This window comes from Pararge aegeria, chromosome 9 (assembly GCF_905163445.1).
Source record: "Pararge aegeria chromosome 9, ilParAegt1.1, whole genome shotgun sequence".
Taxonomy (NCBI): Eukaryota; Metazoa; Arthropoda; class Insecta; order Lepidoptera; family Nymphalidae; genus Pararge; species Pararge aegeria.
In genome coordinates, this window is record NC_053188.1 from 14,386,349 (window position 1) to 14,399,731 (window position 13,383).

The following is a 13,383-nucleotide window of genomic DNA, read 5'->3' on the forward strand; positions in this document are numbered from 1 at the left end:
AAAAATTATCGAGATCCGTTCACTGGTTGAACCCACTGATCTCTACTATAGTGAGTAGAATAGAATTCAGTAAGTTGAACCTAACATAAATGAGCAATCAAAAACAAACACATAGTTATTGTTCAGTTTATAACACTTCCGCATTTATTAATAATACTTCATGCTTAGGTTCCCATACAAATCTTGTTCGAAGATTCAGCAGCTACATTCAGCTACATTCAACCGTTTTCTTTTTTTTAAATCGAAAGGTTTTCACCTGATTGCGCATTCTGTAAAATAATCTTTCATCGTGGAATTCTTATAAATCCTAACACATATCAAAATTAAAGTTCTATATGTCTATGAAATTTTGATAGGACCTTGCATTCGTATAAGTTTCTTTTTATAGTCATAAATAACAGACGGACCGAACCGGTGGCCCTGATGCAGTGGCATGCACACAGGGTATGTTCTAAGCGGACAGGTATAAAATGAAAATAAAATTTGAAGCTAATAATTTGGTTCTTAACGGAAAAAAAACCAAGTGTATAAAATTCACTTTACCTAATGTTAAACACGTGAAAACCACTGTACTACTTAATAATGAGGAACTGAAACTGGAGGATACGACAGTTTTTCTAGGAATAACGTTAGATTCTAAACTTCAATGGGGCCCTCATGTAAATAATTTATCGAACAGGCTTAGTTCTGCTGCCTATGCGGTAAAGAAGATACGCCATATGACCGACGTAGAAACTGCGAGACTGGTATATTTTAGTTACTTTCACAGCATTATGTCATATGGAATTTTACTTTGGGGTAATGCTGCTGATATTAGCACTATTTTCGTCCTGCAGAAGAGGGCTGTTCGTTCTATCTACAAAATGGGTCCGAGAGAGTCATTGAAAGATAAATTTAAAGATTTTAAAATAATGACAGTGTATAGTCAGTATATATTTGAAAATTTAATGTACGTTCATAAAAACATTTCTAAATTTAAGAAAAAATGTGACTGCAATAATTTAAACATTAGAAGTAAGAATAAGCTTACAGTGCAATATACTAGGTTACATAAAATTCATAATTCGTTTAAAGGAAATTGCATACAATTCTATAATAAACTACCAATTGTCATCTTGGAGATGTCTCTTAAAAAGTTCAAAGTTTGTATTAAACGTAAGCTTATAGAAAAGTCCTATTATAGTATAAAGGACTACGTAAACGATAAAGCTTGGGTGTAAATTATTGCTCTAACCAGGTTGCTCTTCTAATAATTTAAAATGACATTGTGAGATGGTGATAACAAAAAAAAAAAAAAAACACCCGGCTAAGTTTGTTGTGGGCTTCTTCTTAGACCAGGACGCGTTTGAAACCCTCGTAGCTTTAGTTTTAAGTTTACGAACGTGGTTATCGCCATCATCTCACTACCGTGTGGTTCTTATGTACGCATCAAAAGTGCCACCTGTGGGCCTACTTGAATAAAGATATTTTTGACTTTGACTTTGACTTTGAAAAAAATCTCAAGTCCACTCTACGCGCGCCACTGCCCGGATGGTAAGTGAAACAGTATCGCCTATAAACAGGGCATGCAAGGAACACGTCCTTCGTTGTACTGCCTTGTGTCCATTAACCTAAGGAGTAGGTGTTAATTCTCATGTGCCTGTAATTACGCCGGCAACCCTTCTGTCCGGCACACAACATTGCAACAATGTTATTTTCGAGCAGATATAAGCATGACGGTAATACTTTCCCGGACGATCTCTGTCACAAATAGATCTAATTGAGCGACACGAAATTCTTTGAAGATTCTTAAACGTTATTGAAGCGAAGTCCTTAAGTATTGAAGTGGGTAGGACTTGGACTTCACTTTCGGGGGCTGAGTTCGAGTCCTAGCACGCACCTCGCGTTTTAAGCAATTAAAATATCACTTGCTTCAACGGTGAGGAAACTTGCATGCCTGAGAGTTGTTCATACTCATACTGTTCTCAAAGGTGTGTGGAGTCCTCCAATCCGCACTGGGCCAGCGGGGTGGATTACGGCCTTAACCCCTCCTCATTGTGGCAGGAGACCCGTGCCCTGAAGTGGGCCGGTTGGGTTGGGTTGATATGATGATGATGAAACGATGCTTTGGTTTTAGGTGGAAGCTACATATCACCAGAGCCGATGTGCCCGAGCCGCGGCGACCTCTCGGGTCTGAGGAACGGAGCCCTGCAAGCTGGCCTTAATGAGCAGCTCGAGAAGATTGATGCTAAGATCAAGGTCAGTAAAGATAATATACCTGCACCGGTTAATGCAAACTAATTTCTATTTTAAAGGAGTCCAATGAATTATAAATGCAGATAGACAAACGAAGAGGATCCTATATGATTTTTTTTGTGGATTAATTAAAATAAAAATCAAGTCAGGGAATATAATTTTTGTCTCCAGCGCGGATAGCATGGGCAGTAGACAATCCCCGGGAAAAGGATACAAATTTTACTTCTCCCACAGCTTTATCAACTCTCAAAGCATTGACGCACAAGTGGAAATAATATCCAAATAATATATGTACACATACTCGTGTATTATATGGATAATGCCATGCGGCTGGCACGGGCAGGAGACAAAAATCCCCCGATTTTCTCCTGAAAAGGCATATAGTTAATGTGTCCACCTGCTAAAGCAGATGAACATGGTAAAGGAGAAGTTTACCCAAGTCTATTATTTCACACATATTTTATTTTGGATATTATTTCCACTTGTGCGCCAGTGGTCTTAGAGTTGATAAAGCTGTGGGAGAAATTAAATTTTTGCCCCCCATTTTACGGGGGTAAAATTCTCCTATTCCATGTTACCGTGCTTTACCTTGTGGACTCGTTAATTATACCCCTTGTAAGGGGATATAATCGGGGGATATAAGTTTTATCTTCTGCCTGTGCTAGCCCTGCAGGGAGATAATTGTCTCCTGCCCAAGAAGCATTTCGCTTTGCATAGCTTTGCGAAAAATTAAAGAAACATAAATTAAAATGATTTGAGTTGAATGGAATGTATAAAATTAGGTAAACAAAAAAGATATAAAATATATTTCAAGTGTTTAACGTAGTTTCATTACAATCCCCAGGAGGTAGATAACCAACGGAAGACATCACCCCTGCAGCGGAATGTCGCCTACCCATTAGCGATGTTGCTGCTTCTGGCGCTCACAACCATAACCGTGCTGATGGTGCTGCAGAACACTCTAGAACTGCTCATAGGAATTAAGGCGCTGCCGTTGAGCACTCGTGTGAGTAGAAGCCTGAGGACCCATCTGTTGCCATAGTTTTGTTATGGACAGTTTGGTTACCATATACTATAGAATCGTTTCCCCTTATAGCATAATCTTTCATTCCTTAACTGAAGCTGTTGTCGGTGAAGCCTTCTTCAACCATCTCTATCCTTTACCTATCCTTTACCTCTCTTTTACCTCTTTATAAGTTCCTACCCGAACCTTTTAATTGTCCCACTGTCCAATTGTCTCGGACGTCCTCGTCCTCTCTTGCCATCTACTTTTCTCTCAAATATATTTCTGGTAAATTCATCATGCATTGTACCATTGCTCGGCGAGTTGATAAAACTGCGGGACAAGATAGAATTTTGTAGATCTTCTCTCTTCTCCAGGAAAAAAAGGCTCATGGCCGAGCAGCAATCGCGGCCTGAGACATATGCCAGTTTAACATGTATAGTTGCCATTCAAATATATAAAAATACTAAGATAGTCTTTGCTTTATTTTATTTAAACAATAAACTTACATAATTAAATTTTTTATTTAAGTCTAATAATATATCAAATCATTTATTTCTCTCCGTATTCATTCTCTTCTATTCTCTTCTCGAGCGGGTAAAGATCATTATTTACACCCATGTACACCCAAAAATAGATAGATAGATAGATAATCATAGTAAATAAAAGCTGTATTTGACAGTTTGACAGTTCAAAAATAGGAGTGCTCCGATCGTCACCAAACTTTACAGGATTACTCGCCAGATCAATCCGGAGATTCCCTGAAAGTTTCATTGAAATCGGTCCAGCCGTTTCGGAGTCTATACGGAACATACCCAAACACTTTCTCTTTTATATATATATATGTATATATATATATATATATATAGTTTATTTATATAGTTAGTTTTAAAAACCTGTAAACCCTGATTTAATTTTAAAAAATCTTACATTTAACAAGAAGGCATATTCGGTGGCCACTGTAATTGTGTTGATTAAACGGTGGATTTCCAACACTGCTAATTATTGTGACTCTGTAAAACTATATATATATTTGGAACACTTATTTTTTTGCAGCAATTCACACTGGGCATCGCATCGCTATCCAAACTGGGGTGGGCGGGTGCTACATTGGAGGCATTCCTTATCCTATACTTGCACGCCGCCTCCCTCACGGGTCTGGCTACCCCTATGAGCATGTTGCGAGTGTTGCCTCGCGCGAGGCAAACGCCGCTCACGAGGATCATAGCGCTGTGTGCGGTGCTACTTGCGCATTCTACTGCGCAGCCGCTGCTCGTTAAGATATTAGGTTAGTGAATAGAAGTTAGAACTACTACACTTTTCTGTATATCGCCCTCAAAGATATCCCTCCTAGTCAAAAAAAAAATGGTTGTTATAGGTAAATACACATACTAATATAAATAGCTCCTTATAATAATCCGACATGGCTCAGCGAGTCGCAAAGCTGAAGTGGAAATGGGCGGGGCACATAGCTTGGAGGACCGATGTACGATGGGGTTCCAAGGTGCTGGAATGGCGACCCCGCACCGGTCAACGCAGCGTCGGTCGGCCCCAACGAGGTGGGCGGACGACATCAAACGAGTCGCTGGGAGCCGCTGGAAGCAAGCGGCCCAGGACCGTTGATTTTGGAACTCCCTACAAAAGACATATGTCCAGCAGTGATGATGAATACAAATATTCTTGTTTTACATACAAAGAAAAAAATATATTTATTTCTATATTTTTGCACCTTGTTAGTACGGCAAGGCGAATTTATATAGAATGTACGAAAACTATAGAAAATATGACGGCGGCGGCGTTTTGTGGATGCGGCCAGTGGTTATAAATCTCTTCAAGGCAGCTAATGGCGTAAAATACGTATATACGCGCGCACACACAAACATAAACACACCATACACACCAAGACACACTACTCAATCGTTTTATTTTTATTTTATCTTGTTTTTGCTATGGAAGAGTAAGGCCTCCTGACACAGGTATTTTGATGCTTACTAGGAGGTCTTCACAACATGTATCATTTACAATGTAAGAAACTAAATAAACGATTTTTATTTTTTTTTTATCTTTTTAGCTTCTGCCGAAAAGTCTACACTAGACTTAAGACCAATTCCGTTGCAGGTATAACGAATTTCGATCTGCTCGGCGAGTTCGGTCGCATCGAGTGGCTCGGCAACTTCAAGCTGGTGTTGCTATACAACGCGATATTTGCGGCAACCGTGACCTTCTGCCTCGTCAGCGAGTTCACGGCGAGCGTACGCCGCGAGCTCTACAACAGGTTGGTGGAAAACGTGAACACGCTCGCACACTGTGTGTCTTTCCTCAACAACTGACAACTGTTTGTAACTTGTGCTCCTGTACGTACTTTGTCATATAGTGGAGGTTTCAAACTATTCATCGATCATCAATAGCGTATAACAGTCCAAAAAAATAACTTGGAGGATCTTTAAACCCTGATTTAATTTTAAAAAAAATCTTACATTTAACAAGAAGGCATAGTCGGTGGCCACTGTACTTGTGTTGATTATACGGTGGCTTTCCAACACTGCTAATTATTGTGACTATGTAAAACTAATCGTTTGAGTTTAGTAGAATATGACCACCGACTAAGCCTAAAGTTTAATGGTTATAAATGAACTTAATTATCTCAAACCAACTCAAAATAAATTAAGCTGATGTATATTAAAGGGCAATTTATAGATGCAATTCCGTAGCTGCAAAATTAAAGTGCAACTTGCCGTTGTGGAATCTGATTGGAGGTCACCTAACGGTTTTACGGTATACTAGATGAAAATATTTAGCTGTAAAATGTTTTACTTATTTATCCGTACTACAACAAAAGGTTAGATTTTTTATTTTTGGATCTTTTAAAGTAATAAGTAACCTTGTATTTAATTATTTTTAAACTTTGGTAAAACTTTAATATATATATTTTTATTGGTCTTATAAAAAAAAGGTAGACCAAAGACTGTTTTGCTGTTTATCTTTTTATCTCTTAATTAATTCTGCCACTATATTTCATAAGAACTATAGGAGCATTTTTTAGATACACACGTTCGAATTTATAAGAATATGATATTTACTGTGGCATCAAAATATTTACCTGTATTTAGTGTTAATGTAGTTTGCCATTATTGTTATCACAAAATAATGTTTTATGTACGGACCAAATGGCCTTACCCTGTGTAAGATATTATTATAATCCAGTTTATGAATTATGTTTTCGATTATAATTTAATTAATAATAAAAATAGTAAATTATAAAAAGTGAATTACATAAACAAATTAATTAATTTTCTAGATATAAAATTGCATTTTTAATTATTATGCATTTACTTTTAGCTGTATGAACAATGATTTGTATTTTATAATTATTTTAAAACGAATTTTGACATTGAAGACATTAAATGTATGTTTTTGAGGAAAGATGCAGATCTAAATAAATAATTTGATTTGTTTTTTAACCTATGAGACTGAATTTGTTAACTATTATTTGAATTTATGTCGGGAGATTATTTATTTTATTACGTGTAAGATAACGTTTAAATTCGGTTTAGTTTGTGAGTGCTATAAATTATACTAAGCAGTTGAAACATTTGTCCTTGAGCTTTGCGTTTGTGGGTTTGCGTTCATATAATTACACTTGGTCTGTCGTATTGTGCAACTTTATCGATCGATCGTTATCGAATAGGTAGAAAATCTTACACTCTTACACAGATGTATTTAATAGTGAAGGTTGGGTGTCCACCTTCACTATTAAATACATCTGTGTCGCTAACCGACTTCTTTGAGCTTTGATGCCGCGTATCAATCGATTAGAATTAGTAGTCACTTCATGCAAGCATAAACTCGCGGCCTAACCCAAAGGCGTATTGCAGAAGAATTTTCCAGACATCCGCCTGATATCTACCCTGTTAGAAATACCTGTGCACCAACAGTTCTTCATATTGTAGCTTTTCATAAACATACGTTTCTCATGTTTCATACAAACGCAAAGCTTCATGTGTTGTTCGAAGACAGCTGAACCCCTTATGTAAGTTTTTACGTCAGCAAACGTAACGCCGCAGTTACGTTAATAAGTCTTATACATGTGGAGTTGTCAAACCATGACGTCAGGGGATTGTCGATGGAATTTTACGAAGACTTCTTATTGGCTGCCGATATTCCACTATTGGTACCAATAACAATAACTGCGATTATCGCAATGTGTCAAACACAAGTTTCGCAACCTTTATTCATTAAGACGAAGTTAGACTAACGTCACACTTATGTTTGTTTACGTGGAGACGTATATTAAGGGCTTTAAGGGCACTGTATACTGTATTTTTTAAAAATCGTTCGTTGTGTAAAAAATCGTTTTATTCCTTTCTAGTGTAAAGTAACTTTTAAAATAACATAAAAAAAATGTTCGTTAAAAAAGAAATAGATTTTCTTTATGAATTTTCATCAACTACATTCTTAGTTAACATTAAAGTTTTAATTAATTTCGACGGCATACTTTATACTAAAAATGAAAAATAAAATTATGGTTTACATAATTCATAACAAGTAAGAAAAAATAGAGAATACTTGTTCCAATATTTTGCCATGAACACTATTTTTAATTGTGATATGTCTTTATAATGCAGAGTTAAATTTTGGAACCGGTCAGTGAGACGAAATGTTAGAGAAAGAAATTTAGTCTAAGGTCAATGATTTGCAAAAAAAAAAAAGCATACACCTGGTATTCGACGTGTGTTCTAGAGAATCGTAGATGATTTTATAGCTAATCGATAGAATGTATTATTATAAGAAATAAATGTAATATAAAACCTAGGTCCTAAAATTAAAGAGAGGATACATTAAAGATTCCCAATTTCTCTATTTCTAATAGTTTTAATCGTATCTCTCGCTGACCGCTTCCAATAAACACCCTGTTTTTTCTGATTTTGTACCTATGTGTCTATAAAACTTTTGGCTGAATTTAGAAATAAAAGATTCTTGTTTAAAAAAGACATCAAAGACTGTTTTAATTTAAGACACAAAATATGTTACGATAAGATCATACTTTTGTATGGAATAAAATATAAGAAAACGTCGCATCGGTTTATGATGTACATTATCTGTCGAACAGTATTAGAAAAATGAAATCGACATATAATGAAACGAAAAAAACACGTTTTTCTTGGGACAAAAGTATGACCTTTATAGTTGTATTTGTTTGCTCAATTGTCACTAACCAAGAGAACTGCTAGTTCAGATATAGTATTATGTCGTATGTTTAGTTGCAAAATGAGGGTAGATATAAATTTGCTTTAAACTTGCCATAGACAGGTTAGCTAAGGTTATTTGTCCCACTGCGAAGTTAGATGCCTAGTTAACGTCGTAAGTGCTCTTAGGGCTTTGTTCGTTACTCAATGACGGCCCATTGGCGCAGTTTGCAGCGACCCTGCTTTCTGAGTCAAAGGCCGTGGGTTCGATTCCCACGACTGGAAAATGTTTGTGTGATGAACATGAATGTTTTTCAGTGTCTGGGTGTCTATCTATATATTATAAGTATTTTATGTATATTATTCATAAAAATATTCATCAGTCATCGTAGTACCCATAACACAAGCTACGCTTACTTTGGGGCTTGATGGCGATGTGTGTATTGTCGTAGTATATTTATTTATTTATTTATAATGACACACATGTATACACAATAAAACTTACCAGTCGGAATTATAAGTTGGAAGCACGAAATTTATAGACCTGTGGAGGTCTATAAATGCTTCCATACTCGCCATTTAATATTTCACGTTTCATTTATGGACTCAAGAAGCTACCTACTTTGCAATATGTAAAGTTAAGAAAATTTGAGGCTTTAAAAAGTTAGCTGTTTAGTCGTATCTCACTGGTTGTTACCAATGATGTTTTAAGTAAAATATAAGAGAAAACTGGCATTTTAAACCTTGGCTAGGTAACCAAGTGTGCGTGCGCGCTCGTAACGTTACAAAATTTTCATGTTAGGGGAACGTATCGTGCCATTGGCCATCACATATTGCCGGTATTGTAACTTCTTTACCTCTATTTAAAACCATTTCATCATTTCATTCGCTTCGTGAGATTCTCCACGTACATATTTCTATTCGATCGCGTGAAAGTTAATTATGATTTGTATGCAATCGAAAGAGCGCCATCTAGTAACAATACTTGGAAACAGTATGCCGGTTCCACACAAATTGTAGTTAACTTTGTCACAATCGAACTGGTAGACGTAGGTTCAAAATCTCACTAGGCATTCTGATTGAGCTAGTCTCGCAAACGTAGGTCACTTAATGATGTTTCGAAGAATATTTAGTCCATTAATGGTAGTGGTAATTTTCTAATATTGGGGACAGCACTAGAAGCATATATTATCTATGTATAGTTAAAATACGGCACGATTGCAATAATTACTAACGCACACATTAACATAATTATTCGTAAAACAATGTTCTCCAACTAGCAGTTTTCTTACAATAAAATAGCGTAAAAAAAAATAACCGTTACCTAAGTATAGTGACTAGAAATTTATAAGAAAATAGTTTAGAAAAGTTACACGATTATCTACAAAATTTATAGAAAATTCTTAAAATGGTCTCAAATAGTTGAAAAAAAATATTATTTGTGGTGCTGTCGACATACGATATTATTACAAACCGATATCACCTTGTAGGTACTTAGCGTGTTAATAGGGTATCGCTTATAAGCCTTGCGTATGAATCGTCTATGAGTTAGTTAATAAAATATATTGAACTAGTGTGAGTTTTATACATTTTGTATTATCTGTACCAAACGTTGAGAATGCATTTGAAAAATATAATATGAAAAAATCGAAACGGTTTTTTTATTTTCTACGCTCTACGACTCACACCTAATTTACTATTTTAAACTAATGTTGAGGTCATACTGAAAAGCTATCTGCCATAGACAAGCACATGTTTGATAAAAAGTCGTCAATATGGCATGCGGTAACAATTGTTTGTTATAGTCTGTGGAAGCTAAATTGCATCATTATTTTCGGTTATTATTTTATGGCTATGGCTCTTGTCACAAATATATTTCCTTTAAAAAAAAAAAAAAAAGATGTTGCTTGCCGCTTAGATTTATTTTTATTTTTGACACAGGGTGTTTAAAGGTTTTTGTGCTAATTTAGCTGTACACAAATTCTTATCCAATCCGACAACCTTAACTAGTGGTACATCCATTTCCTGACATTTTCTGGTGAGAGTTAAGAGTTTTTAATTTATAAGTAGTGCTATCCTTTTCACAATTTTATATCTTGAAAGTGATGGCACTATGTACCACAGGATAGAAGTAACGATGGGTTGCATGCAGGGAAGTATGTGGAAGAGTCAGAGAGCGATCTCAGTTATTTCACGCTTGCAAGTCCGAAGGGGGTCACGTGTGTAGATCTTAACCGTTTAAACTAATATCAATGTACCTACGGGTACCAACAACATAAGCTATCGCTTGCAGTTTAGCTCAGTACTTGCTTAGCTACATCATGTAACGATACTTTACGCAGTCCTTCTACGATGACTTATACCTAGTATCAAGGTTAAGATAGTCATTACAGGCTTAGCTGGGTTGTAAAGTTTTACGAAAATTCATTACAAAATTATTTCATTGAAGAAACATCCCACGACCAAACAAATATCTGTTCATTGTAATATTTCTATCTTACTTCGCCAATGATCGCGTCTCTCTCAATCGTGTGATTCGAAAGCTGCCATCTAGCTTTGATAAATGTTAGCGTCCCTTTCACCCGCTCAGAGTCCGTAAAGCGCAAACCGTAGAATAAAGATGATTTAAAATTCTCAGAAATCTTACGAGCTTATTATCAAGGCTATATTGCCTCGCGATGTGTGAAAAGTAGGATATTCATGGGTTAAGGCCCGTAACAAAAGACATTGCATTACCTCCATGTTTGTCTCTTCGGGAGGCTTTGGCCGTGGTTATTGACCATCCTACGGAGAAATACTTGCTACCATATACCAAAGCCTTAAGCCATGTAGAGGTATCGGTTAAACAAAAGAGCTGGAAGCAGATTGTCCTGGAATAAAAAATAGAAAAGATGTGGGAAAAAAACTCTTTAGATCCTGTGCTGAACCCAAGCGGTGGTGCATGCCATTTCAGAACAATAGATTGTGCTACTGATATTATATAAATACTTTAGCATTAGGAACTTTGAGAACTGTGAATTGAGGATGTTTTTACAACAAACTAGTGCCAACTGCTCAAATTCATCTTAGTTTTTTTAATTCATTTTTTTGATAAGGTAGTAGAAATGTAGGTAGGTAAAGCTATTATGTAGAGGATATGTAGATCAAATGCCAAACTTGTGATTATCACATTGCCATTATCGCACGCAAGTGTTACTATTGGCTGTAGGTACCATTGCCTACTCTTGCTTGAGATGCAAGTGTGGAATAGTGTCAGCCAATCAAAGAGCAAGTCAGTCGTTAGATATTAGTAGTAGCACGGGGACAACGAGACTATTTTGAAGCACCTTAACTATCGAGGCTTTTTTGAAGCACTTCATTTATAGCTACGGATTTTATTTTCGCTCACTTGGTATCAAATTCGCCCATTCGGTAATTCTATTCGCACGCTTTGTTAGTCTTTGGCAACAATTACCCTAACTCAGCCTAAGTATCTCAATTTTATCGTGTTATAGGTTACCTATTTATGTTTGGTTTGCATTTTTTCAGATTTAAATGGCTGACCGATGTTTTTGTAATGCAAGAAAACTTGCATTTGTCAAAAATAGTATCGCCTATAGCAAGATTATCAACGGAACGCACAGTTACTGCTGAGAAGACTGATCCAAACCATGATAAAATAAAAAAGAACATTTAAAAACGTAAGTAGAAAGAAACAATGGAGTCTTTGGGACATTCTGCAAGGAAATTAGAAAAAAATGTAGGTACGCCCGCCTTTATACAATCTTGGAAGATATTCAAATTAGGTAAAGGAAAGAAATTCATCTTTAGTTATAAGTTTGTAGGTAGTTACTATTTAAGAATGATCTTAGTGATCCATGAGATATTTTTACGGGCTAAGGTTCGAAGATTTAAAATAAGAACAACTGGTGATGACTCTGGTGAAACTTTAATCGGCTTTTCAATCCAAGGTTCCAGAACACACCTGCAATCGGAGGCTAATCGTAGACCAGAATGGTGGCGGAGACTAAGCAATTGGCACACACACCTGTACACTGGTTTTATTTGGCAGTTGTCATGCTAAAACTCTCAGAGCAGACAAACATGGCTGCGATGTTGGCTGATGCTGGCTTTTATACCCCATATTTAATTAAGATCTAGAAAGAGACTAAATGTTACGGTGATTGTAAATCAGAAACTAAATTTTTTCTTCCAAAATCACTTAAGAGTTATCTTCAGTACGTTTCGAGGTGTAGATATTTACCTACGTGTTAACGCGCCATTATGAACTTTAAGTATCTTGTAAAAGTGGTATTCACTTTCAAGTAACTTTTGGGAGGGTCTACTGACGCTTCGTTTCCTGTGCAGGGTTGCCACTCCAGCGCATAGTTACCACTTATAATAGCTCTTTTTGTAGCCCGTCGATTAATCCTAAACTTCCTATGAGGTCCATAGTTAGCAACCATGTTTCGTTGTCATATAAGTCATCACTAGCGACACACTGTTCGAAAACTTTTTCAAAACCTTAGGAATTTTTTATGTAAAAAAATCTCTAAAAGTTTCTCGAACGCTGCCTATGCCTCTTGAACCTTTAGGCAATAAAAAAATTCTGTATGATAAATCCAGCAACTATCATATTTAAAACTTATTACAGTATGTACATTCAGGACAGTATATTTCTATATACTGAACTGAATGTACAGTGTTCCAATTAAATACATTTTAATAATTATACCTATATTGTTCAAACTAAAGACTATATTTTAAGGTGAAATCATCTAATGAACATATACTATTTTATAATTCGATTCGATTTAACATTTAAATAGAAATATCAATTATTTATTGTAATTATGCATTCAGAATTGTGTAATCTGTGATTTTCTTTAATGTGATCATAATATAAGCTATGGTATAACATGGCTTAATTTTTTATATATTTTGAACAGTGCAAAGTTTTTGTAAGAATTTTAAATTAAG

The 13,383-nt window shown here is 35.8% G+C and overlaps 1 protein-coding gene across 2 annotated transcripts in view; it reads left to right on the top strand.

The window, feature by feature from the left end:
• LOC120626167 (protein Lilipod) overlaps positions 1 to 13,186 on the top strand; it is a 35,769-nt gene extending 22,583 nt beyond the window's left edge. The window contains exons 6-11 of one of the 2 annotated variants that reach the window (XM_039893529.1): positions 2,117 to 2,238; positions 3,080 to 3,241; positions 4,295 to 4,526; positions 5,357 to 5,513; positions 11,953 to 12,104; positions 12,375 to 13,186. In XM_039893529.1, coding sequence (XP_039749463.1) covers positions 2,117 to 2,238; positions 3,080 to 3,241; positions 4,295 to 4,526; positions 5,357 to 5,513; positions 11,953 to 12,100 — 821 coding nt within the window. In that variant the 3' untranslated portion in view covers positions 12,101 to 12,104; positions 12,375 to 13,186. Of the gene's footprint in view, positions 1 to 2,116; positions 2,239 to 3,079; positions 3,242 to 4,294; positions 4,527 to 5,356; positions 5,514 to 11,952 lie in introns of both variants that reach the window. The other variant, XM_039893528.1, reaches the window with a different exon arrangement.
• Positions 13,187 to 13,383: the final 197 nt, after the last annotated feature.